Source organism: Momordica charantia (genome assembly GCF_013281855.1).
Source record: "Momordica charantia cultivar OHB3-1 chromosome 4 unlocalized genomic scaffold, Mcharantia_2.0 BLBB01000004.1, whole genome shotgun sequence".
Taxonomy (NCBI): domain Eukaryota; kingdom Viridiplantae; phylum Streptophyta; class Magnoliopsida; order Cucurbitales; family Cucurbitaceae; genus Momordica; species Momordica charantia.
Window position 1 is genome coordinate 26,919,681 of NW_028275162.1, and position 23,671 is coordinate 26,943,351.

The 23,671-nt window shown below is 38.3% G+C and overlaps 2 protein-coding genes and 2 pseudogenes across 3 annotated transcripts; 1 reads left to right on the top strand and 3 right to left on the bottom strand.

The window, feature by feature from the left end:
• The first annotated feature begins 538 nt into the window (after positions 1–538).
• On the top strand, positions 539–11,893 carry LOC111006155 (ABC transporter B family member 15-like; annotated as a pseudogene). Its single transcript, XR_015790258.1, has 8 exons — positions 539–975; positions 1,055–1,109; positions 1,203–1,370; positions 1,482–1,932; positions 2,758–3,298; positions 5,082–5,930; positions 6,036–7,044; positions 11,403–11,893. The product of XR_015790258.1 is annotated as an ABC transporter B family member 15-like (transcript).
• Positions 11,894–12,318: 425 nt separating this feature from the next.
• LOC148212083 (ABC transporter B family member 15-like) lies at positions 12,319–14,100 on the bottom strand. The gene is made up of 2 exons (XM_088122682.1): positions 13,987–14,100; positions 12,319–13,892 (listed from the first exon to the last, which is right to left on the bottom strand). The coding sequence occupies exons 1-2, from the start codon at positions 14,086–14,088 to the stop codon at positions 12,525–12,527; spliced, it is 1,470 nt and encodes a 489-aa protein (XP_087978808.1). The 5' UTR covers positions 14,089–14,100; the 3' UTR covers positions 12,319–12,524.
• A 49-nt stretch (positions 14,101–14,149) lies between these two features.
• LOC111006157 (ABC transporter B family member 15 pseudogene) lies at positions 14,150–15,896 on the bottom strand (annotated as a pseudogene).
• Positions 15,897–22,401: 6,505 nt separating this feature from the next.
• On the bottom strand, positions 22,402–23,641 carry LOC111006158 (metalloendoproteinase 3-MMP-like). Its single transcript, XM_088122683.1, has 2 exons — positions 23,109–23,641; positions 22,402–23,018 (listed from the first exon to the last, which is right to left on the bottom strand). The coding sequence occupies exons 1-2, from the start codon at positions 23,611–23,613 to the stop codon at positions 22,585–22,587; spliced, it is 939 nt and encodes a 312-aa protein (XP_087978809.1). The 5' UTR covers positions 23,614–23,641; the 3' UTR covers positions 22,402–22,584.
• Positions 23,642–23,671: the final 30 nt, after the last annotated feature.

Sequence of the window (23,671 nt, forward strand, 5' to 3'; positions counted from 1 at the left end):
TTTAATTTTAAAATCATAATTCTAAATTTATATAAACGTCATAATTTTTTATCCTTCATTGGATAAAAAAAATCTACAAAATCTCACTAATTAATAAAAATAGAGTTTCTCAAATTAAATTTGATTAATAGTTAATACACAAGACCTATTATTAAATAATCCCACTAAAACTTATAAATTTGAGCTGAAAACAGGTAGGGCTAGAAAAAACAACTATATCATAGTTTTTTTTTTTCTAATTGATTTCAAATCATTCTCGTTCCAAAAAAGATAAGAAATTTAAAATAATTTTGTCAACCAGAATGGAGGATAAAAAAGTAAACATGGGAGGATTTTTTTTATATGTTACGAAATATCTTCAATTAACATTTGCATGCACATATGATATGACCAAAAGAGAATATGATTACCTGGAGGGTTAATTAGTAATTTGCAAATGGTGCAGATATATACGGTATTATTGAACATTTTGATGGCGACATCAAACTTTGAAGGTAGCTTTTTGAAGGGATTAAAATCAAAGAATATCTCAAGACAGTACACAGGTCTAAGTTGCTATATATGGGAGACCCATTTTTTGCTTGCAAAACAAGCAAATTAATTTAAAGCCCACGGATGATTATTGATTTCTCCCCAGACACGGTCTGTTTGGATTCCGAGAAAGTGAAATTTAAAGCCCACCGTTTGAGCTCTCCCCGTCACGGTCTGTTTGGATTCCGGGAAAGTTCAAATTAAAAAAGAAAAGAAGGCCGGAGCCCAGTGATGGGAAGGAGATCAGGGAAGAAGAATTCAATAGCGTCGATTTTTTCGCACGCTGACGCCGTGGACAAGCTTCTCATGGCGTTGGGGCTCATCGGAGCCATTGGCGATGGCTTCACGGGCCCCTTGATCTTAGTTCTCACCAGCCGTCTTATGAACGGCATCGGATTCGTCTCACACTCTTCTTTACCTTCTTTCCAAACCCATATCAATGAGGTATTTACTGACTTTAAAAACGGTTAACTCTACGGACTCTATCTTCGTTTTTATGGCTTGATTTTTGTTCGGGAGACAGAATACTGTGGCTGTACTCTACGTAGCGTGCGGAGCATTTGTTGCGTCTTTTCTCGGTGGGTTTCGTCGATTCATTTGAATAATTAACTAAAGTTGGCATTTCAATATCTCATATCATCTCTATTTTGTGAGGGATATATATTTTGCAGAAGGATATTGCTGGACAAGGACGGCCGAGAGACAGGCGGCCAGAATGAGAGTTGAGTATCTGAAGGCAGTTCTCCGACAAGAAGTCGGCTATTTTGATCTCCACGTCCGAGGTTATCACATCTGTCTCTAACGACAGCTTGGTCATTCAAGACGTTTTAAGCGAAAAGGTAACTTTTTTTTTCCTCCATTAATTTCTCAATGAAACTTCACACTAATTTTGATCAAATCTGAAACTTCAAACTAATTTTGCTTTTCTGGAAACAAAACAAATAACCCAGATCCCAAACTTTGTAATGAATGCGGCAACGTTCATCGGGTGCTGCATCGTTGCCGTTGCTTTATTCTGGAAACTAGCGGTCGCAGGATTACCATTTGTGACGATTCTGCTGATCCCGGGGGTGCTCTATGGTAGAATCCTAACAGGGTTAAAGAGAAAGAGCAGAGAATGTTACCAAAAGGACGGAACAGTGGCGGAACAGGTCATATCCTCCGTCAGAACCGTCTACGCCTTCGTGGGAGAAGACTATCAGAATATTCAACTGCATTAGGAAGTATGGTAAAGCTGGGGTTAAAACAGGGACTTTCTAAAGGATTGGCCATTGGAAGTAATGGAATTTCATTTGCAATATGGTCCTTCATAGCGTGGTACGGTAGTAGAATGGTGATGCACCATGGCGCTCAAGGTGGGACGGTGTTTGCAGTCGGAGCTGCCATTGTTTTAGGTGGAACGTAAGTTTCATCATCTCCCTCTAATTAAATTACTAATTTCATTTCTTCTCTTTTTCCCTTTGCTTTCATTTAAATTTATTCACTATTCATTTTTAAACAACATATCAGGTCTAATTAATGATTAAATTTTCACATATATGGAATGTAATCTCAGCTTTACCAAACCATATCATTCTATTAATTAAGAATCTTCAAATTCAAATAAATGATTAATCTAAAACAATGATTATTATGTTAAAAAGAACAGCTGCGGTAGGCAGATCATGTTTGATTCTTTTTCCTTTTTTGGAAAGACATGCATATTTGATTTGATTCTCTTCTCCCCTATAATCCTATTAATACCTATATATGCCTTTTTTAAAAAGGAAAATTTTTCTCATTCATTTTATATGTAAAAAAAAATGTAAGGATATACAGTTAGGAGATTCATGTTTATATGAAAAGTATTATATTCTTTAGTATATACCGAATGTTTGTAGTGCTATTCTATAGTGTTTACGTCATGGTTCTTTTGATAAATGATTTACTTAATATTTATAGACTCCATTTACTTAATATTAATAATATTAAGGTAGGGTAATTATATGAGAGCAGTGTTTAAAGTTTTCTCCAATATAATCGATAGTTTAATGGAATATTCTATTCTCATTATGTTTTTGTTTAGTTTGGTCAAATGGTATTAATATGTTGATTCAGTACACATTTTTTTTGGGGTTAACCTTCGTTTTAATTATTAAAAATTAATCTAAATCGATTAGGGCAAATAGGACATGAACAAAATATTGGATTTTGGGCTTTTAATATACTATTATCATACTATGACAGATCCATTGGATCAAGTTTATCGAACCTAGACTACTTTTCGGAGGCGTGTACTGCGGGAGAGCGCATCATAGAGGTGATAAATCGAATTCCGGAGATCGACTCCGAGAACCTGGAAGGTGAAGTTCTGGACGAAGTCTCCGGCGAGGTCGAATTTCAGAACGTGCAGTTTGCGTACCCATCGCGACCGGAAACCATGGTGTTCAACAACCTGACCTTGAGAATCCCGGCGGGGGGGACGATGGCGCTGGTCGGCGGGAGCGGCTCCGGAAAATCGACGGTGATTTCTTTGTTGCAGAGATTTTACAACCCAATTGGAGGGGCGATCCTCGTCGACGGAGTGGGCATTGAAAAGCTGCAGCTGAAGTGGCTGAGGTCACAGATTGGTCTGGTGAGCCAGGAGCCGGCGCTTTTCGCCACCTCCATTAAAGAAAATATTCTTTTTGGGAAGGAAGATGCCACCATGGACGAGGTGATAGACGCAGCTAAAGCTTCCAATGCTCATAATTTTATTTCTCAATTTCCACAAGGATACGAAACCCAAGTAACTACTAAGATTATAATCCTTTTCTCATATTTTTTTTGGGTTAAATTATTCATCATTTCAAAATTTTCTATAATCATAACTTTAAAGAAAACGTGATCAGACATTTAAAACTATTGGTTTTTTTGTTTGTGTGAATGTACCTTTTTTTTTAGTGTTGGATAGCCAATTTACTTTCTTTAATTATAAAATTAGTGGGTTTTTTTCCTTAAAAAATTAGTGGGTTCGAGTTGTTCTTTTAAATTCAAGAAACTAAAGGAATAAAAATTTGACTATAAGTTTTTCAAAACTTCATCAAATAATATATATAATTACTTTTATAAAGTATACTTTAAATGAGTTGTTGTTTTGTTTGTTGTTTTTTGTTTTTGTTCTTTCAGTAAAGAATGGACCGAAGGAAATGTAGAATTTTTAATGAATTCTTTTTAGAAAAATTATTCATTCATAAAATAATGAGAATGGTCACTTCCCTACCACTAGGGGTGACTCACTTTTATATGGGGTGAAATACATGATTGCTTTTGTCAATAGACTTCCAAATTAACATTATTTCTTTGATCAAAAGAACCTTTGGATCAACAAGATTCCTATACTAAAGTTGAGATTGTTTGTTCTTTTATTTTGACTAAAACTTTTTCAAAAACATCCCAGAATGAATTAAGAGATGAGGTAAATTTTTGGACCAAATAATATATTTAATTACTTTTATAAAGTATACTTTAAATGGGTTGTCGTTGTTTTGTTTTTTTGTTTTTTTTCATAGTAAAAATGGACTGACTTCTATGAAAGAAAATGTAGATTTTTTAATGAATTGTCTTTTTAGAAAATTTATTCATTCATGAAATAATGAGAATGGTCACTTTCCTAAAATTTGGGGTGATTAACTTTTTTATTGAGTGAAATACATAATTGTTTTCGTCAATATGCTTTCCAAATTAACATTCTTTTTTTTGGAAAGAACCTTTACATCAACAAGATTCCTGTATTAAAGTGGAGATTGTTTGTTCCTTTATTTTGACTAAAACTTCTTCAAAACATCACGGAATGAATTAAGAGATGTGGTAATATATTTAAGTACTTTTATAAAGTAAATTTTAAAGAAAATGTAGATTTTTTAATGATTTAGATTTTTTGAAAAATTATTCAATCATGAAATAATGAGAATGATATCTTTCCTAAAAGTAGGGGTGGTCGTTGGTGATTCACTTTTATATGGAATGAAATACATTATTGCTTTTGTTACTATGCTTTTCAAATTAACATTTTTTTCTTTTGAAAAGAACCTCTAGAACAACAAGATTCCTATATTAAAGTTCCTTTATTTCCACCAATTGGCCAAGCCCATTATATATAAAAAAAAAAGTCATGGTTATTAACTTTTTAGTTTTATTAAAAGATAGAAAAATATCGTTGTGAACTAATTGTTCTATAAGTCCGGTCCCACATCTTTTTCTTTACATTCTTCTTCTCACTATTCCTTCTATGATTTCTATTCAAGGATTATAAATTCACAATATTAACAAACATTACTAATCACAATCTCAAAACCTTTTTCATTTAGATTTTATTTAAAAAATTATTATAATAAACGTAAGACACCAACCATTTTATTCTTATCTTGAAATTATTAATCTACGGGGTGTGAACAAGGTGAGTTGTGACATGTTTGATTTTTCTATACCTTCTTTGCACAAAGACGACCATTATGTTCATTGTTTAGTTTAATCATTGTGGTTCTTAAAGGATTGAATTTGGGTAAATTAGTGTGTGGAGTTTTAATCAGGTGGGAGAAAGGGGAGTTCAATTGTCGGGAGGACAAAAGCAAAGAATAGCAATTGCACGAGCGATCATCAAGCGACCGCGGATCCTCCTCCTTGACGAGGCCACGAGTGCGTTGGACTCAGAATCGGAGCGGATCGTCCAAAAAGCCCTTGATGAAGCAGCCATCGGTCGAACCACCACCATCATCGCTCATCGCCTTTCAACCGTTCGCAACGCCGACATCATCACCGTGTTCCAAAACGGCCACGTCATGGAAATGGGCTCACACGACGAGCTCATCCAGCATAAAACCAGTCTCTACACCTCTTTGGTGCGCCACCAGCAAATGGAGAAACACGAATCCCGACCGGCTTCCATTCCCAACATGGACGAGAACAGCAGCAGCCGCCCAATCTCGCTCGTGAGTCGATCCAGCTCCCCCAACTCGACGGTTCTAGATGCAGGCAAGGAAGACCGATCAGTCCCTTCGATCTGGAGGTTGTTGGCCCTAAATCTCCCCGAGTGGAAGCAGGCGATCATGGGGTGCACTGGGGCGGTTTTGTTCGGAGCGGTCCAGCCTTTGTATGCCTTTGCGCTTGGGATGATGGTGTCGGTTTATTTTTTGACGAGTCACGAGGAGATTAAGGAGAAGACAAGAATTTATGCACTAGGTTTTGTTGGGCTTGCAGTGTTTTCTATCGTGACAAACATTGTTCAACATTATAACTTTGCATACATGGGGGAGTATCTGACCAAGAGAGTCAGGGAGATGATGTTGTCCAAGATCCTTACTTTCGAAATTGGGTGGTTTGATCAAGATGAACACTCCAGTGGTGCAATTTGTTCGAGATTGTCTACCAATGACAATGTGGTAAGTTAAGAATATTAATTATTCAATTCAATTGACTTTTGCCCTATCTTTTTTCTTTTGCTTGTCTGATGCGCTACTTATTATCATACATTTTTGTTGGCGTAGGTGCGATCGTTGGTGGGTGATAGAATGACACTTCTTCTGCAAACCCTATCATCAATAACCATAGCTTTCACAATGGGGTTGGTGATCTCATGGAAGCTAGCCCTCGTCATGATCGCAGTTCAACCCCTATTAATCATTTGCATCTATGCTAGGCGTGTCCTTCTGAAGAACATGTCTGACAAATCCAAAAAAGCCCAAGAACAGAGCACCAAGGTGGCTGCTGAAGCAGTTTCCAATGTACGCACAATCACCGCCTTCTCTTCACAAGAAAGGATCCTCAAAATGCTTGAGAAGGCTCAGGAGAGTCCACGAAGAGAAAATATCAAGCAGTCGTGGTATGCCGGAATTGGACTAGGCTGGAGTCTCAGTGCCTGCTCCTATGCTCTCCCCTTCTGGTACGGCAGCAAGCTCGTCGCCCAAGGCCAAACAACCGCCAAGGCCCTCTTCCAAACCTTCCATATCCTCATCAGCACTGGACGTGTCATTGCCAACGCCGACAGCATGACATCGGATCTCGCCAAAGGTTCCGCAGCCGTCGGATCGGTTTTCGATATCCTAGACCGGTCCACTAAAATCGAACCGAACGACACCGAAGGCTACAAACCGGATAAACTAACAAGCCGGATTGATATTCACTCCGTCGATTTCGCCTACCTGACTCGACCAGAAACGATGATCTTCAGTGGGTTTTCAATCAGCATCGAAGCCGGGAAATCAACGGCGTTGGTGAGGCAGAGCGGGTCGGGGAAATCCACCATAATCGGCCTGATCGAGAGATTCTACGATCCGATTAAAGGAACGGTGAGCATCGACGGTCGGGATATAAGATCATACCACCTACGGACCCTTAGAAAACACATAGCTCTAGTGAGTCAAGAGCCCACGTTATTCGCTGGAACGATCAGGGACAACATTGTGTATGGCCATTCGAAGGAGGTTGAGGAATCCGAAATAGTGGAGGCGGCAATGGCAGCCAATGCGCACGGCTTCATAGCAGGGCTGGAGAGTGGGTATTGTTAACGTAACTTCAGCAAGGAAGTTGAAGCCACACACCACGTCATAGTCAAAACAAGAATATCTATTATTGTGCATTTTTGTTACAATATTTTTGTTAAAGTTTAGATTCTTTTTCTTCTAAACTTAGGATATACTTTTGTATAAATAGAGCCTTTGAGTGCCATCATAATACAGTGAAATATAAACATCATACCTTCTGTGTGAAACTTCCTCTTGTGAAATTCTAACTTGGTATCAGAGCTGTAATGGCCAACGCCTCCTCCAACACCTCTACCCACCCCACCTTTAGCAGCCCACCACTCAATCAATTGCTTAACCAAATCACCACAATAAAGCTAGATAGAACCAATTACTTGTTGTGGAAAAACCTAGCCTTACCCATATTACGAAGTTACAAACTAGAGAGACACCTCTCCGGCGAGCACCCATGTCCGCCTATGTTTGTGCAACAGTCGATTGGTAATATGGAAACAAGCCAAACGAACATATCTGCACCATCGAGTTCCTCTATAGCAACAGAAGCAGCCGTCAATCCACTATATGAGTCATGGGTAACTACCGACCAGCTACTTCTTGGTTGGTTGTACAACTCTATGACTCCAGAAGTTGCAACACAGGTGATGGGGTACGAAAATGCTTGTGATTTATGGGCTGCCATACAAGAACTCTTTGGAGTACAGTCTCAGGCGGAAGAAGATTATCTCCGTCAGGTATTTCAACAAACTCGAAAAGGTTCTCTTAAAATGACTGATTTTTTGCGTGTTATGAAGTCTCATGCAGACAATTTGGGTCAAGCTGGAAGCCTCGTACCCACTCGATCTTTGATTTCTCAAGTTCTGTTGGGATTAGATGAAGAGTATAATCCTGTGGTAGCAACGATCCAAGGAAAACGAGGCATTTCGTGGCCTGAAATGCAAGCCGAATTGTTGGTATTTGAGAAGAGGTTAGAACTTCAGAATTCTCATAAAAATACAGTATCTTTTAACAACTCTGTTTCCGTGAATATGGCTAATAGTAGCAGAAGTGTAAGTGGTGGAAACCAACGTCAAAATCAAAACTCTCGGCCACCATTCAACAACAATCGGGGGGTGGTCGAAATCGAGGTAGAGGACGGTGGAACAACAACAATAGTCGGCAAATTTGTCAGGTGTGTGGTAAACCTGGACATTCAGCACTAACGTGCTACCATCGATTTGATAAGGAGTACAGGAACAATACACAAAGCCAGGGTAAAAACTTCAATGGCGACTCTAACCAGGGGGTTAACAACAACTCTGGACAAGGTACATCTTATGCCTTCACAGCAACCCAAAATAACAATCCTTTTTTGGCCAATCCAGAAACAGTGATAGACCCGAATTGGTATGTGGATAGTGGTGCTTCAAATCATGTCACCGCCGACTACAATAGTATGGTTCAACCTACTGAATATGGAGGTATGGAAAGAGTTACAGTAGGTAATGGCGATAAATTAAAAATATCTCATGTTGGCAAATCCTGTTTAGTTTCTGATGGTGGGTTGATCATGCTTGAAAATTGTTGTGCGTACCTAACATAGCTAAAAATCTTGTTAGCGTATCTAAACTCGCTAAAGACAATAACGTATACCTTGAATTTCATGCTGATTCTTGTCTTGTAAAGGATATACGTTCGGGCAAGGTGGTGCTGAAAGGGGCTCTTAAGGATGGACTTTACCGCCTCAATACTGTTGGAGTAGTCATTGGGAGTACTTCGACTCCAGTTGACTGTGGCTTGGAGTTGGCTGCTAATAAAACTATTTGTTCTGTGTCTCTTCCCAAATCATCCAGTAGTATAAATGTTGTGGTGTCCAAGGACGTTTGGCATCGTCGACTTGGACATCCGTCTTCTCAAGTTTTTAGAAGTTTAATTAAACGTTGTAATCTGCCCTTGAAAGTTCATGATAATGTCAACTTTTGTGAAGCATGCAAATATGGTAAATCTCATGGTCTGCCTTTCCCTCTATCTAGTTCACAAGCTACTGCTCCATTCATGTTAGTGCATACTGATCTATGGGGACCTGCACCTGTTATGTCATCTGATGGGTATAGATACTATGTTCATTTTCTTGATGACTATAGCCGATTTGTATGGATTTATCCTTTGAAGTTAAAGAGTGACACACTTTCAGCATTTAATCATTTTACTACTATGATTAAGACTCAATTTGGCAGCCATATTAAAATGTTACAGTCTGACAATGGAGGAGAATATAAACGAGTCCATCAGTTATGCCATCAGTTGGGGATACAATCCAGATTTTCGTGCCCGTACACTTCTGCGCAAAATGGTCGAGCTGAGCGTAAACATCGCCATATTGTTGAGACCGGTCTCACTTTGCTCGCTCAAGCTTCCATGCCTCTAAGTTTTTGGTGGGAGGCCTTCCTGACATCAACCTTATTAATCAATGGTCTTCCTTCCCCTCTGCTTAATGGTAAGTCTCCAATGGAGTTATTGATACAACGAAGTCTTAACGTCTCCGAGTTGAGAATATTTGGGTGTGCATGCTATCCCTTTTTACGCCCTTACCATACTCATAAGTTTCAATTTCGAACTAACAAGTGTGTTTATCTTGGTCCAAGTCCAGCTCATAAGGGTCATAAATGTCTCAGCTCATCAAGAAGAGTCTTCATCTCACGACATGTTCAATTCAATGAAGGTGATTATCCATTTGCTTCTGGATTTGGCCTTCAACAATCCACTGTGTCTGACAATTCTTTATCTCATTCCACCGCTGCTCCAAACCTACACACGTGGTTCGGTAGCCTGCCTACTCTTGAACCTGCTACTCACCCACCATCCAACACCCCTCACCCATGCCCACCAAATTTGCCTATCACCCATAACTCTCAGCCTCCTAGATCCCAGGCCCCAACAACCTCTCCAACCTCACCTCCCCAATCACGACCTAATAATCTAGAATTCCTCATAAACAGTCCCCTAAGCCATGAACCTTTACCAATTGACACATCTCCTATTTCTGGCTCATCCCACCAGCTCCCTAGTACGATTTCAGCTGACCAACATGCGTTCTCCACCCCCTCCAATCCACCATCTTTCCCTCTGTCTCCACTACCCACACTTGAAGCATCTGACCTAAATATACCAACCTCGTCCCCTTTACCTTCTCTCTCTATTCCTGCACCGGAAACTACCTCAGCGGTTGAAAGCTCTATTGCACCTCAGCCTCCCCCACCATTTCAGTCTATCCACCCTATGATTACACGAGGGAAAGCTGGAATATTCAAGCCCAAGGTGCTCCTATCCTCCACTACCACTGATTGGTCGGTAACAGAACCCACAACTGTTAAGGTTGCTCTTGCTACTCCCATCTGGAAATCAGCGATGGATTTGGAGTATAATGCTCTTATGCAAAATCAGACTTGGACCCTCGTCCCTCCTACTGGTTCAGTCAATGTAGTTGGTTGTAAACGGGTTTTCCGCATCAAACGCAATTTTGATGGCTCGATTCAATGCCACAAGGCACGATTGGTGGCCAAAGGCTTTCATCAAAGTCCCGGTATTGACTTTTTTGAAACCTTCAGTCCTGTGGTCAAAGCCTCCACTATCCGAGTTGTTCTGTCATTAGCTGTATCTCGAGGCTGGAAACTACGACAACTTGACTTCAACCATGTCTTTCTCAACGGCAAGTTAGATGAAGATGTCTATATGTCTCAACCTCCAGGATATGCCGATCCCAGATATCCGAATTATATCTGCAAACTACATAAAGCACTTTATGGCCTCAAACAAGCTCCTCGAGCTTGGAATGTCACTCTCAAATCTGCCTTGCTTTCTTGGGGCTTCACCAACAGTAGATCAGACACATCCTTCTTTATATATCACCGCGGTCCATCCATCATCCTTCTTCTGGTCTATGTGGATGATGTCATTGTCACTGGAAATAATGTTGCTCTCATAGATAGTCTTGTTGCCACACTAGATAAAACGTTTGCGTTGAAAGATCTTGGCTTCCTCAGTTATTTTCTTGGCCTCCAGGTCACTCATCTCCCTTCCGGAGTTCTTTTAACTCAGGCAAAATACATAGATGACGTGTTGCGTCGCCTGGATATGGAGGGCTTAAAGCCAGCCCCCTCCCCCACTGTATTGGGCAAACACTTGTCAATTTCTGATGGAGAGCCCATGAGTGATCCCTTTCTATACAGAAGCACTCTTGGTGCCCTTCAATATCTTACCAACACTCGGCCAGACATCGCGTATATTGTTAATCACCTGAGTCAATTTCTCAAACAGCCCACCGACATACATTGGCAAGCTGTGAAGCGGGTGTTACGCTACTTAAGTGGTACAAACTCTTGTGAAATTCTAACTGGTATGATACCTGTTGCGGAGACAGAGGACTGCAACTTTCTGGAGGCCAGAAGCAGAGGATCGCCATCGCAAGGGCAATACTCAAGAATCCGACAGTGCTGTTGCTGGACGAGGCGGCAAGCGCACTGGACAGCCAGTCCGAGAAGGAGGTTCAGGAGGCATAGGAGCGGCTGATGGTGGGGAGGACGACCGTGGTGGTGGCGCACCGCCTGAGCACCATCCGAAACTGCGATATGATCGCAGTTTTGGATAAAGGATCTGTGACGGAAATGGGGACTCATGCTCAATTAATGGAGAAGGGGAACGCTGGAGCCTACTATGCTCTCGTTACCCTGCGGAGTGGAGCCGCCCACTGATCGTCCTTCGTCCTTCCTTTAGAATTTTATTTTCTTCTACTTTGTTTTTGTATTGGAATTTGGACTTCTACTAATTTTGTTGTGTCAACTGGCTGCCTTATTATTACATTTGACATAATTTCACAACTTTCTGTATATTCAATTTCTCTCACTAATTTATCTATAACATCCAACAAAACACCTAAATGCTCGTATGAAAAGTATTCAACACCATTACAATAATAACCACAATTAAAAAATTGACGCATGTCATAACACTCTTCTTGTCTCTCCCACAAACCTATTGTGTGGCTATCAACGTTATAATCTGTTTTTGATGTTTGAGTCTTGAATTTCCCCTTTTAGAATGAGAAAAATAAGGTTGAGTTCAATGATATGGATTTTTGAGAATTTTTTTTGGGTATAAATATAAATTCCATTTAAATTCCAAACTAAATCTAGAAGAACACTCATAAAAATAAAGTAAGAAGTTAAAAGCATAAAATAATAATGATATAATATATAGGGAAATATTAGTGATAAAAAGCTAACAATGAAAGGGGTTTGAAGAAAGAAATAAGTGAGAAAAAGATAAAAGAATAATATAATTGCAATGGATACACTTGTAAAAGTTAGAAATTTTGTAGTATGTAATACACCACACCAATCAAAGCACTACTAAAGCCCAACATGGAGAAAGGCGCACTCAAAATAAAAATTAAAAAAAAAAATCCCAAAGATAAAAAGGTAAATAAACAACAAACATTGTGGATAGAGTTATATTTTATTAGTGGGCCCCACTCTGCAGGCTAACCAGAGCGTAGTAGGCCCCACCCTGCCCCTTCTCCATTAGTGCGGAGTGAGTTCCGGTCTCCACCACCGTCCCTTTGTCCAGCACTGCAATCATATTGCAATTCTGTATGGTGCTCAGCCTGTGCGCCACCACCACGCTCGTCCTTCCCACCATCACCCGCTCCAGCGCCTCCTGTACCACCATCTCCGACTGGCTATCCAACGCGCTCGTCGCCTCATCCAGCAAAAGCACCGCCGGATTCTTCAGTATTGCTCTTGCAATTGCAATCCTCTGCTTCTGCCCACCGGACAGCTGCAATCCCCTGTCCCCGCACCACGTCTCGTACCCGTCCTTCAGCCCAGCGATGAAATCGTGCGCGTTCGCCGCCCTCGCCGCCTCGATTATCTCCGATTCGTCGATTCCCTCAGAATTTCCGTACACGATGTTCTCCCTGATCGTCCCTGCGAATAATGTTGGCTCCTGGCTGACCTGTGCGATGTGTTTTCTCAATGTTCGGAGGCGGTACGATCGTATATCCCGACCGTCGATGCTGACCGTTCCTTTGATTGGATCGTAGAATCTCTCGATCAGGCCGATTATGGTGGATTTCCCTGACCCGCTCTGCCCGACCAACGCCGTTGATTTTCCGGCTTCGATGTTGATCGAAAACCCACGGAAGATCATCGCATCGGGTCGTGACGGGTAGGCGAAATCAACGGACTGGATATCTATCCGACCGGTTAGCTTGTTCGGTTTGTAACCTTTTGGGTCGTCTGGTTCGATTTTAGTGAAGCGGTCCAGGACGTCGAAAACTGACCCGACTGCCTCGGACCCTTTGGCGAGATCCGACGTCATGCTGCCAGCGTCGGCAATGACGCGACCGGTGCTGATCAGAATAATGAAGGTTTCGAAGAGGGCCTTGGCGGTGGTTTGGCCTTGGGCGACGAGCTTGCCGCCGTACCAGAAGGAGAGAGCCCAAGAGCAGGTGGTGATGCTTCGTGCGCATCCCAGCCCAATTCCAGCGTACCATGACTGCTTGATGCTCTCTCTTCGTGGGCCTTCTTCGGCCTGCTCCAGCGTCTTCATGATCCGTTCTTGGGAAGAGAAGGCGGTGATTGTGCGGATGTTGGAGACGGCTTCGGCGGCGAGTTTGCTGCTCTGTTCTTGGACTTTAATGGCCTTGTTGAACATGTTCTTCAGAAGGACTCGTCTGGTGTAGAAAGAAATGATGACCAATGGTTGGATTGCAATCATGACCACGGCTAGCCTCCATGCGATGACTAGACCCATTGTGAAAGCTATGGTTACTGCTGAGATCGTTTGCAGTACAAGTGCCATTCTATCCCCCACCAAAGATCGCACCTGTCCAACAAAAATTCATGATGATGAATAGGAATTTTAAAATTTACAAATCAAAATAGAACTAAAAATAGGCGTATTGAATTGATATGCTTACCACATTGGCATCTTTGGATAATCTTGAGCAAATTGCACCACACGAGTGCTCATCTTGATCAAACCACCCAATTTCAAAACTAAGGATCTTGGACAGCATCATCTCCCTAACCCTTTTGGTGAGATACTCCCCCATGTACGCAAAGTTGAATGTTGGACAATGTTTATGACCAGAGAAAACACTGCAAGCCCAACAAAACACAACGCATAATTCCTTGTCTTCTCCTTAATCTCATCGGGACTTGTGAGAAAATAAACCGACACCATTGTCCCCAACACAAACGCATACAACGGCTGGACCGCTCCAAACAAAATCGCCCCAATGCACCCCATGGTCGCCTGCTTCCACTCGGTGAGATTTAGGGCCAGTAACCTTCGGAGCGAAGGGACCAATTGATTTTCCTTGTCTAGATTCGAAGCCGGTGAGAACCGGTCCAAATCTGCTGAGTTGGCAGAGTTAGACCGGCTTAAGAGCAAGAGCCGGCTGTTGCTGCTATTCTTGTCGAGGCCGTTTTCGTGCTGGATGAGTTCGTCATGTTTCTCCATTTGTTGGAGGCGGACCAGGGAGGTGTAGAGGCCGTCTTCGTGTTGGATGAGCTCGTCGTGTGAGCCCATTTCCATGACGTGGCCATTTTGGAGCACGACGATGATGTCGGCATTGCGGATGGTGGAGAGTCGATGGGCAATGATGATGGTGGTCCGACCGATGGCTGCTTTGTCAAGGGCTTCTTGGACGATTCGCTCCGATTCTGAATCCAACGCACTGGTGGCCTCATCCAGAAGGAGGATTCGAGGTCTCTTGATGATGGCTCGCGCAATTGCAATTCTTTGCTTTTGTCCTCCCGACATTTGAACTCCTCTTTCTCCCACCTAATTCAAAGTCCACACTCTTCTTTCACTAATATATCTGAGATTCGAAATCGTTAAACTATATGCTAGATAAATAATCAAAATCATTTAATTATTCAATCAATGGCCTGAATAAAAAGAACTACAAAATAGGTAAAAGAAAAATCAATCAAGTCACAAGTTACCTTATTCACAATTCCCTTGAACTTAAATATAGATTTTATGAGGCAATCCTACTTCAATAAAAATAAATAAATAGCTCGATTAAAAAATCTAATAAATCAAAACGAGCATAACTCAACAGTAATTGACATATAGCTGAGTTCGAATCCCCTCCCCCAACATGTTGTAAAAAAAAAATATTATAATGAAATAAAGTAAATTAGATATCCAACATTAAAAAAGTTAATAAAAAGTTTAATCTTGTTTTCTTTCTGTCAACAAAAAAAAAGGAAAAAGAAAAAAAAAAGAACCTCCTTTTCTTTAAAGTTACGATTATTCAAAAAGTTTCAAAAGATGTAGAATTTAACAAAAGTTTGACAAAAGATTGAAATTATTATTAATTACCTGGGTTTCGTATTCTTTTGGAAACTGAGAAATAAAATTATGAGCATTGGAAGCTTTAGCGGCCTCCACCACTTCGTCCATGGTGGCATCCTCCTTCCCAAAAAGAATATTCTCTTTAATGGAGGTCGCGAAAAGCGCCGGCTCTTGACTCACCAGACCCATCTGCGACCTTAGCCACTTCAGTTGCAGCTTCTCAACGCCCACTCCGTCCACCAGGATCGTCCCTCCAATCGGGTCGTAAAATCTCTGCAGTAGAGAAACCACCGTCGACTTTCCAGACCCGCTGCCGCCGACCAGTGCCGCCGTCCGCCCCGCCGGGATTCTCAGGGTCAGGTCCTTGAGCACCATGGTTTCCGGCCGCGATGGGTACGGAACTGCACGTTCTGGAATTCGACCTCGCCGGAGACGTTGTCCAGAACCTGCCCTTCCATGTCCGCCGAGTCGATCGCCGGTACCCGGTTTATGACCTCCATGATTCGCTCCCCGGCGGCGCATGCCTCCGAAAAGTACTCTATGTTGGATAAACTCGAACCAATTGCTCTGTCATTTCAATTAAAAAGGATGAATTGTTCTTTTTAATAATGGTGAAAGTAGATATAAATGTTGAGTAGTAAAAAATTACTTACAGTCCGCCAACTGTAATGGAAGCTCCGACGGCGAAGACGGTCCCACCATGGGCGCCGTGGTACATGACCATTCTACTTCCGTACCACGACATGAACGACCAAATCGCGAACGAAACTCCGTTACTTCCGATAGCCAAGCCTTTGGAGAATCCCTGCTTCAGCCCCAGCTTCACCGACCTTTCTAACGCCGACGAATATTCCGCCACCGTCTTCTCTTCTCCGGCGAAGGCGTACACCGTTCTGATCGACGATATCGCCTGTTCCGCCACTGTTCCGGCCTTTTCGTAACTTTCCATTCTCTTTCTCGTCAACCCCATTAAGATTTTTCCGTAGAGGAGCCCTGGGATCAACATAACCACCACGAACGGCAATCCGACCACCGCTAGTTTCCAGAATAGTACCACGGCGGCGATGTAGCATCCGAAGAACATTGCCGCATTCATTAGGAAGTTTGGGATCTGGATTAATTATTTTTTTTTGAAGACAAGAAAAAGAAAAATAGTTAACGGGAAATCTGTTGAAGAACCCATTAGAAAAAAAATAAAACAAATTATTTTTTGCTCATTTACTCTTAACACTTCGCCAATTTCAAAAATAATTTCATTGTTAGTTTGAGGTCAATTTTTATTTGGGTTTAAAAAAAAATAATAATAACTTTTCTTCAAGAAAGACACAATTTTTATGGGAAAATTTTGTTTTCATTTATTATCTGCCCTATGATACCGGTATCATTTAAAAGTAACGTTGGATCCAACTATATTAACAAATTAGGTTGGAAGAAAAATTTTAAATTCAAAGAATATAGGAATACTATAAAATTTTTAATTTTTTAGATAAACATAAAAACTATTTTAAAATTATTGAAACACCAAGAATAAATTTGGACTTTTGAGGGTAAATAGAATAATTTTGGAAATTTGATGGAGCTCTTACTACTACACGTCATACTTTTAGTTTATCTGTATTCCAATTAATGGCTAAATACATGAATTGCCAAATCAGAGGTATTATGATCGATTTTTTTTTTTTAAATACAGCTATTGTGATGATTTGAATGTGACCAAAGGGGAAAAAAAGAAATTAAAACATTAGCTCTAAATTGTAACGATTTAATATTTATTGTCAAAAAATTTTATTAAATTTTTTATACATTTAAATATATAAACCGATGAGGGATAAAATATATATATTTATAAATTAGATAGACTAAATTGTTATATAATAAAAATTGACATTGTTATAAATTTTAAACTTTTCCGTTTAATTCAACAACTAATTTGTTATCAATTTAGAATAACACTAAATATGTTTTTCAAGAAAAAAGGGAGAGAGAAAAAACCCTTAACCATTTCGCTTAAAACGTCTTGAATGACCAAGGTGTCGTTGGAGACAGAGGTGATGACCTCGGACGTGCTTGTCACGTGAAGATCGAAGTAGCCGACTTCTTGCCGGAGAACCGCCCGAAGATACCGAGCTCTCATTCTCGACGTCTGTCTCTCGGCAGTTCTGGTCCAACAGTATCCTTCTGCAGAATATTCCAACGCACAACATGATCAGATCAATTCAATTTCAGACGCCTTTAATTATATATTCAAATAAAAACGAAACCCACCGAGAAAACATGCAACAAATGCCACACATGCTACATACAACAGAGCCACCGCATTCTGTTACATTGCCCACAAAAACCCAAATGTTAAATTAAAAACGAGAAATGAATAGAGATTTGAAGAAGTTAATAAATAATATCGACTTGATTGATGTTGGTTTGAAAGGAATGTGAAGAAGAGGCGAAGCCGATGTTGTTCATCAAACGACTGGAGAGAATGAAAAGAAAGGGGCTGGTGAGGCCGTCGCCCACGGCTCCGATGAAGCCCAACGCCATCAGAAACTTGTCCACAGCGTCCGCATGCATGAAAATCGACCTTATACGCCACCCGCTTCTAGTCCTCTTAATCTCATCTCTATTCTTTTCTTTCTTCATCGTTTTCTTTTCCTTTTCACTTTCCCACTCTTTCTCAGAATCCAAACAGAACACGGCCTCAGGAACTGAAGCGTTCCCTTGAAACTAATTGACTTTTTCTGCAAGGAATTACGAATAAGAAACGTCATGAATCATCTCCTCTATATATAGCAAAATCTATACGATCGAGGCGCCAGCTGTACTGTAGTGTTTCTCACTTGTCACTGTGTTAATCTTTCTTTTTTAAGCCTTGTCTTTTAAATCAATTTTTGAATTTTTTCCCTATTTTTAATGCTCTAAATAAATTTTTGGTTTGCTTTTCAATGTAATTTTTTTAATTTGAAAATATTCCTTTTTTATTCTTCTTTTAAGTTCCTAGACAAGAATTTGAATCTTCCAGTTAGGTGTAAATATTTTTTCTTTTAACACCTCGATTGTATATGGTTGAGGGTGATTTTTTGAGAGATCCACTTGTTTTTTGGATGGGTTCGCTTGCCGAGAACCAAATGAGCCTGCAACCAAAAAATTCGACGACGGTGTGGTATTCGTTCAATGCACTCCTACCATCAAATCACTAATGAGAGTAAAAAAAATAATAGAAGTAGACACCAAGGGTTTAGTGACACGTTTTTCACGGATGGTAGTGATGGGGTCCTTCCCTTTTATAGGCGCGGTGGGCTAACCAGGAAGGACGATAGTTAGAGGTGCACGAGCACGCCAAGCGGTAAGAGACCCTGACGGGGGGTGGACGTTCTTGGTAGTTAGTGGGCGGTGCCTCCCCCTGCTAGTTTGTCCCCCTGTCGCTGCAGGTCGCAAGCTGCAGTCCTTGACGTCTTACTCGTACAGCTATATGGTAACGGCGTGCCCATATATTCATGTGTAGCATACGATGCTAATCGTCTGTGGTGTCTCACCTTGCTGTCGTCTCTAGTGCTCGACGCGTGTCCTTCTCAGATTTCTCCCTCACCTGATATTAAAAAGTTATATATATTCATATTAATACATCAACAACAAAATTGATACATAATCTATTGGTTAACTACGAGTTTAGCTTCTAAAATTTTAAAATTGTGTAGTTTATAAATGAGAAATTGAAAAATAGTACAAAAGGACCATTAGTTTTAAAATTTTACAAAAATACATAAATTGTTAATTTATATAACTACGTGAGAAAAAAAAAACAACTTTTTTGATATTTTAGAAAGAGCATAAAAAATAATGATACTTTTATAAAAAGATATTTATTTTATGTCACATTTAGTATAATATTCTGTTTATTAAATTTTATATCATTTTTAGTTAATAAGTTGTTGATTTATAAAATCTAATGAGTTGGTTGACTAACTTTTAATTTTCTACTTTAAATAAATTTAAATTGTGTTCTTTGTCTTCTTGTTTTTTCTGAGTAGATCTAACCAATTGAGGTAGGAGATTTGAACAAAGAAAGAAATAGTTTCAATAACATTTTGTCAATTGTTTTTTTAATTTTACTCACTAGATAGTTGGGCAAATTATATTTTCAAAAAAAAAAAAACAAGAAAACAAAATAGGAATCTTTGTCATGTACATATCAAAAAATTTAATGATTTTTTTAGACGAATATCATGGATTAAATTATATATTTAAATATTTAAGTATTTAAAATAAAATAAACATCATAATTTAAAGATCCAAACTTTATAGACAATTTTTAATGTAATTTCGGTACTTTAACTTAATTTTTTTTTTTTGATCCATAAAGTTTTAAAATTATATTAGATGTTGGAATCCTCTTTTTTTCAGAAAAAAAAGTTAATTAAAAATAAAACTTTTAGCTTCTAAACTTCTAAAATCTCAATTTAGTAACTTACTTTGAATTACTTTTCACATATATGTAAATTTTATTATAAAATTATTGTATTTGACTATCAGTTTTATAATAATAATAAGAAAATGATATTTTTCTTTTATCCGACTTTAAGAAAATGATATATGTACACTCTGAAAATGGAAGTTCCATGCAATTAATGTGTCATTAAATGGACGGAATTACTAACCTGTTTAATTAAAAGTTCTAAAGAAAAAATTAACATATATATAGAAGAAATTTAAATATATAGAAGAAACTTTGAAGAAATTTTTTTAACTAACGCTTTCTCTCAATTGGAGCGCAGTTATTAGCACTTTTTGTATGTTTCTTACATTGGTATCTTCTCCAAATATAAATATATATATATGGAAGAACATTTCTTAGACAATAATAATTCTACTTTTTTATATATATAATATTTAAATTATCCCTCAGCATTGTAATAATTAAAAGAAAATACGCATACTCCACGTAATTATTTAAGATAGTGGGAATAGGTAACACTTTCCTACAATTTCTCTTCCTCTCTCTCGTATAGTTTAACTATCGTAATTTATTATATTATTTTAAAATATTATAAACCTTTCTACCTTCCACAATCAAAATATAAACTTCTAACTTCTTATTTTCTCATACTTTTCCTTTCATAGCCAATACCATTTATCTTAATAATTTATATATATATATATATATATATATATATATATTATAATTTAAAAACTACAATCTTTCAGAAAATGTTTTTGGATAATTTTCTTTTTCTATAAAATTTTAAATTTACAAAGCACATACTACTAAAAATTTACTAATAACTATTAAATGATAATTAATTTAACTTAAATCATAAAATGTAATATATGAAAAATTTTGTATTAATTTATATAAATTAATTCATAATTATAACTCATAATTATATTTAATTTTTTAATGTAAAAAGTTTGAAACTTTTTCCTTCCTTATAACTGTAAAATGATTATTTTTAATTATATCTTTTATATAAAGTTGGGAAGGGACGATCATGTTTTGATTTTCTAAAAGAATGTGAAAGCATCATGTCTGAATTCAATTAAAAGGTCGTTTCTTTACGAGACAGACCAACTATTTTTCAAGCATTATTTTTTAAAATAGTTTCATGGAGCATATTTTTTGAAATAGTTTTAAAAATAGCAATATTAAAAAAAGTCCATTGATATTGATATATATATATATATTTTAGTACCATTGATATTGATATTAAAACTATTAATTAGGACAAAAACTTTTGAGCTCTCTTTATCAATAAATTGGGTGATTAATTTAACAAAAACAGCTTTTAAGATTACCAAACCTTTTCAACTCTCTCACACACACGATGGATTATGGATTTTTTCCTTCGATTTTTTGACATACAAATGAAGTTGGGTAAATTAATTTGATCAAATTGCAATTTCCAGGAAAATTAAGTTTGTTTAAAATATTGCAAAGATATCACCCAAAAGTAATTGGGTATATAGCAAATTGAAGTATTAATGTAATTCTATTTCAATATTTCCAATGTTATGGGTGAATTCTAAGCACCTGCACATTGTATAAATAAATAAATAAATAAATAAATATATATATATATATATATTTTAAGCGCCCCGTGGTGCTCTCCTAAGTGCGTGTGGATGTGGTGCACGGATTCAGATCCCTCTGAAGTCAAAGAAGAGGAAAGAGGTCGAATACACTGAATCAAAGTTGAGCTTATGCAAAAGAGTGTGGAGCGCAAAATGATCCATTATTCTCCCTTTTTAATCCAAACTTTCATATATATTTATTTTACACACATATTATATATACATATATGCACTTTTTAGAACCTCCAACTCCAATCGCAAAAGTATTTAGAAGTTAGAAAAGATTACATAATTGAATTCAAAAGAACAAAAAAGACAATAATCTTACTAGCTACTTTCTGATTAAAAAAAAGGAAAAAAAAAATTACCATCTCCATCTTCTAGTGATTAGAGCAAAATGATGCATTCTCTACAATTTCTTTGAAAGGTTCAGAAAAGAGTTCGATATTCTCTTCTTCTCTTTGTAAATTCGTTTTCCCACTTAATTAAAAAATAAGAAAAAGTCGTCACTGACATTAGATATTTGAATTTTACTTCTGAAAATTTCCTCACGACTTATTTGTTGCCAAAATAATAATAATAATAATATTGGAATGCCCTGTAATTTATTTATGTATATAAATTAGATAAGGTGAAGTCAAAAAGTTTATGAAACGTTAAAAAATAGATAAATTGAATAAACTAAAAATAGATTTGGTATGACTTTTTATTTTTAATAAATTAAAATTACTTTTCAAATTTTTACATAGTAATTTTAAAAAATTCTAAAATTTTAAAAACACTTTCACCTATTTGGAAAAAGCCCTATTTCGTCTAGAACTATTTATGGAAAAAAAAATGGTATCATCTAAAGTCCTCTCATGAAAAGCCATCCAATAACTTTGAGTGGTCAAGGTTTGTAATTTACAAAACAGTAATGGTCGTCTATTTTTGTCCAATTAAAAAAAATTCTAATAAACAATATTTTAGTCAATATATTACCTTCAAACAAGATTTATATAAAAGTAAAAATTTGACCTCTATAACAGGGTCTTTATGAAAATAAAAATGAATAACAAATTGATTCATAAATAAAAAATTGTTCTAACTGCAGATTGTAATGCAGTTTTCTAAGTCCAATTTTCTTCGAAATTATACACAAACATACTCAAGAAGTAGTATTGTACAAAGCCGTTATGCCTGCAATGTCATCGGCATGCAAACCCTTGGTAGCTCCTTGCATGATGGTTGGCCACATGATAGCCCCTTCAACGGAGCTGTGATGGAGGCCGAGAAGGTGTCCAATCTCATGCAACGCCACCGTCTCCACGTCGTTTGAACCGGGAACGGCGCCAACCGCCCAACGCTCAACGGCGTCGAAATGCAGCCTCCCATCTGTGGGTGAAAATGCATGGGCTATGACTCCTCCGACACCATCGAAGGGATTACCGTCCCCGTGCTCGCCACTTTCAAAGCTTATTTTGATGTCAGCCGTTTGATAGGAAGAAGCTTGGGAGAAGGTGAAGTGAGTGTTCGCAGCCCATGTCGTAAAAGCTCGGCTCACAGGACTTATCGCCTCCGATGGGGTTCCCGGGAGGAATCCTATTTATAAGGGAAAAAAAATTAAATTTCAAAGAATAGAGTAGGAACCGGCATAAAGTATTTAGAATATGAATAAACTATTAAATTTACCGTAAGTGAGGTGGGATTTAGTAGCTGGCCACCTAGGATTTCCTTCAAAGAAGGCGAAGTGAGAAACTGTGCGGAAATGGCCACTTATTTTTCTATGTTGATTCATTTTCTTCCCAGATCTCATCCCAGTCTTGCCATCAACGACATCTGCAACCCCACATCGAGGCTTTGACATTTGAGCCAACGTCGTGGCATCAATAGTTCCTGTGGCCTTGAGATTATAGTTTATTTGGTAGGTTTTAATGGCAGATTCCAAGAACTCGTCAAACTCATTGTCATTATTTTCGGGATGAAACTGAACATTGTTCAAGTAGCCGAAACGGTGAAGGTATTCCTTCAGCTGGTGAATTCCTTCCCCTTTATCGCCCTTGTGGTATCCGCTAAGTTGGTTAAGAAACACCAAACCATGGGAATGCGCAGAGTTTTGATGAGAAGAAATGAAAGGGAAGAGGGTAAGAAGAAAAAGAGAGAAAGTGAAGAAAGATAATGATCCTTGAAATGCCATAGCACTATTCAATTTCCTTCTCCTTTGGGTGTAATTGGTTATTATACAAAATTTGATG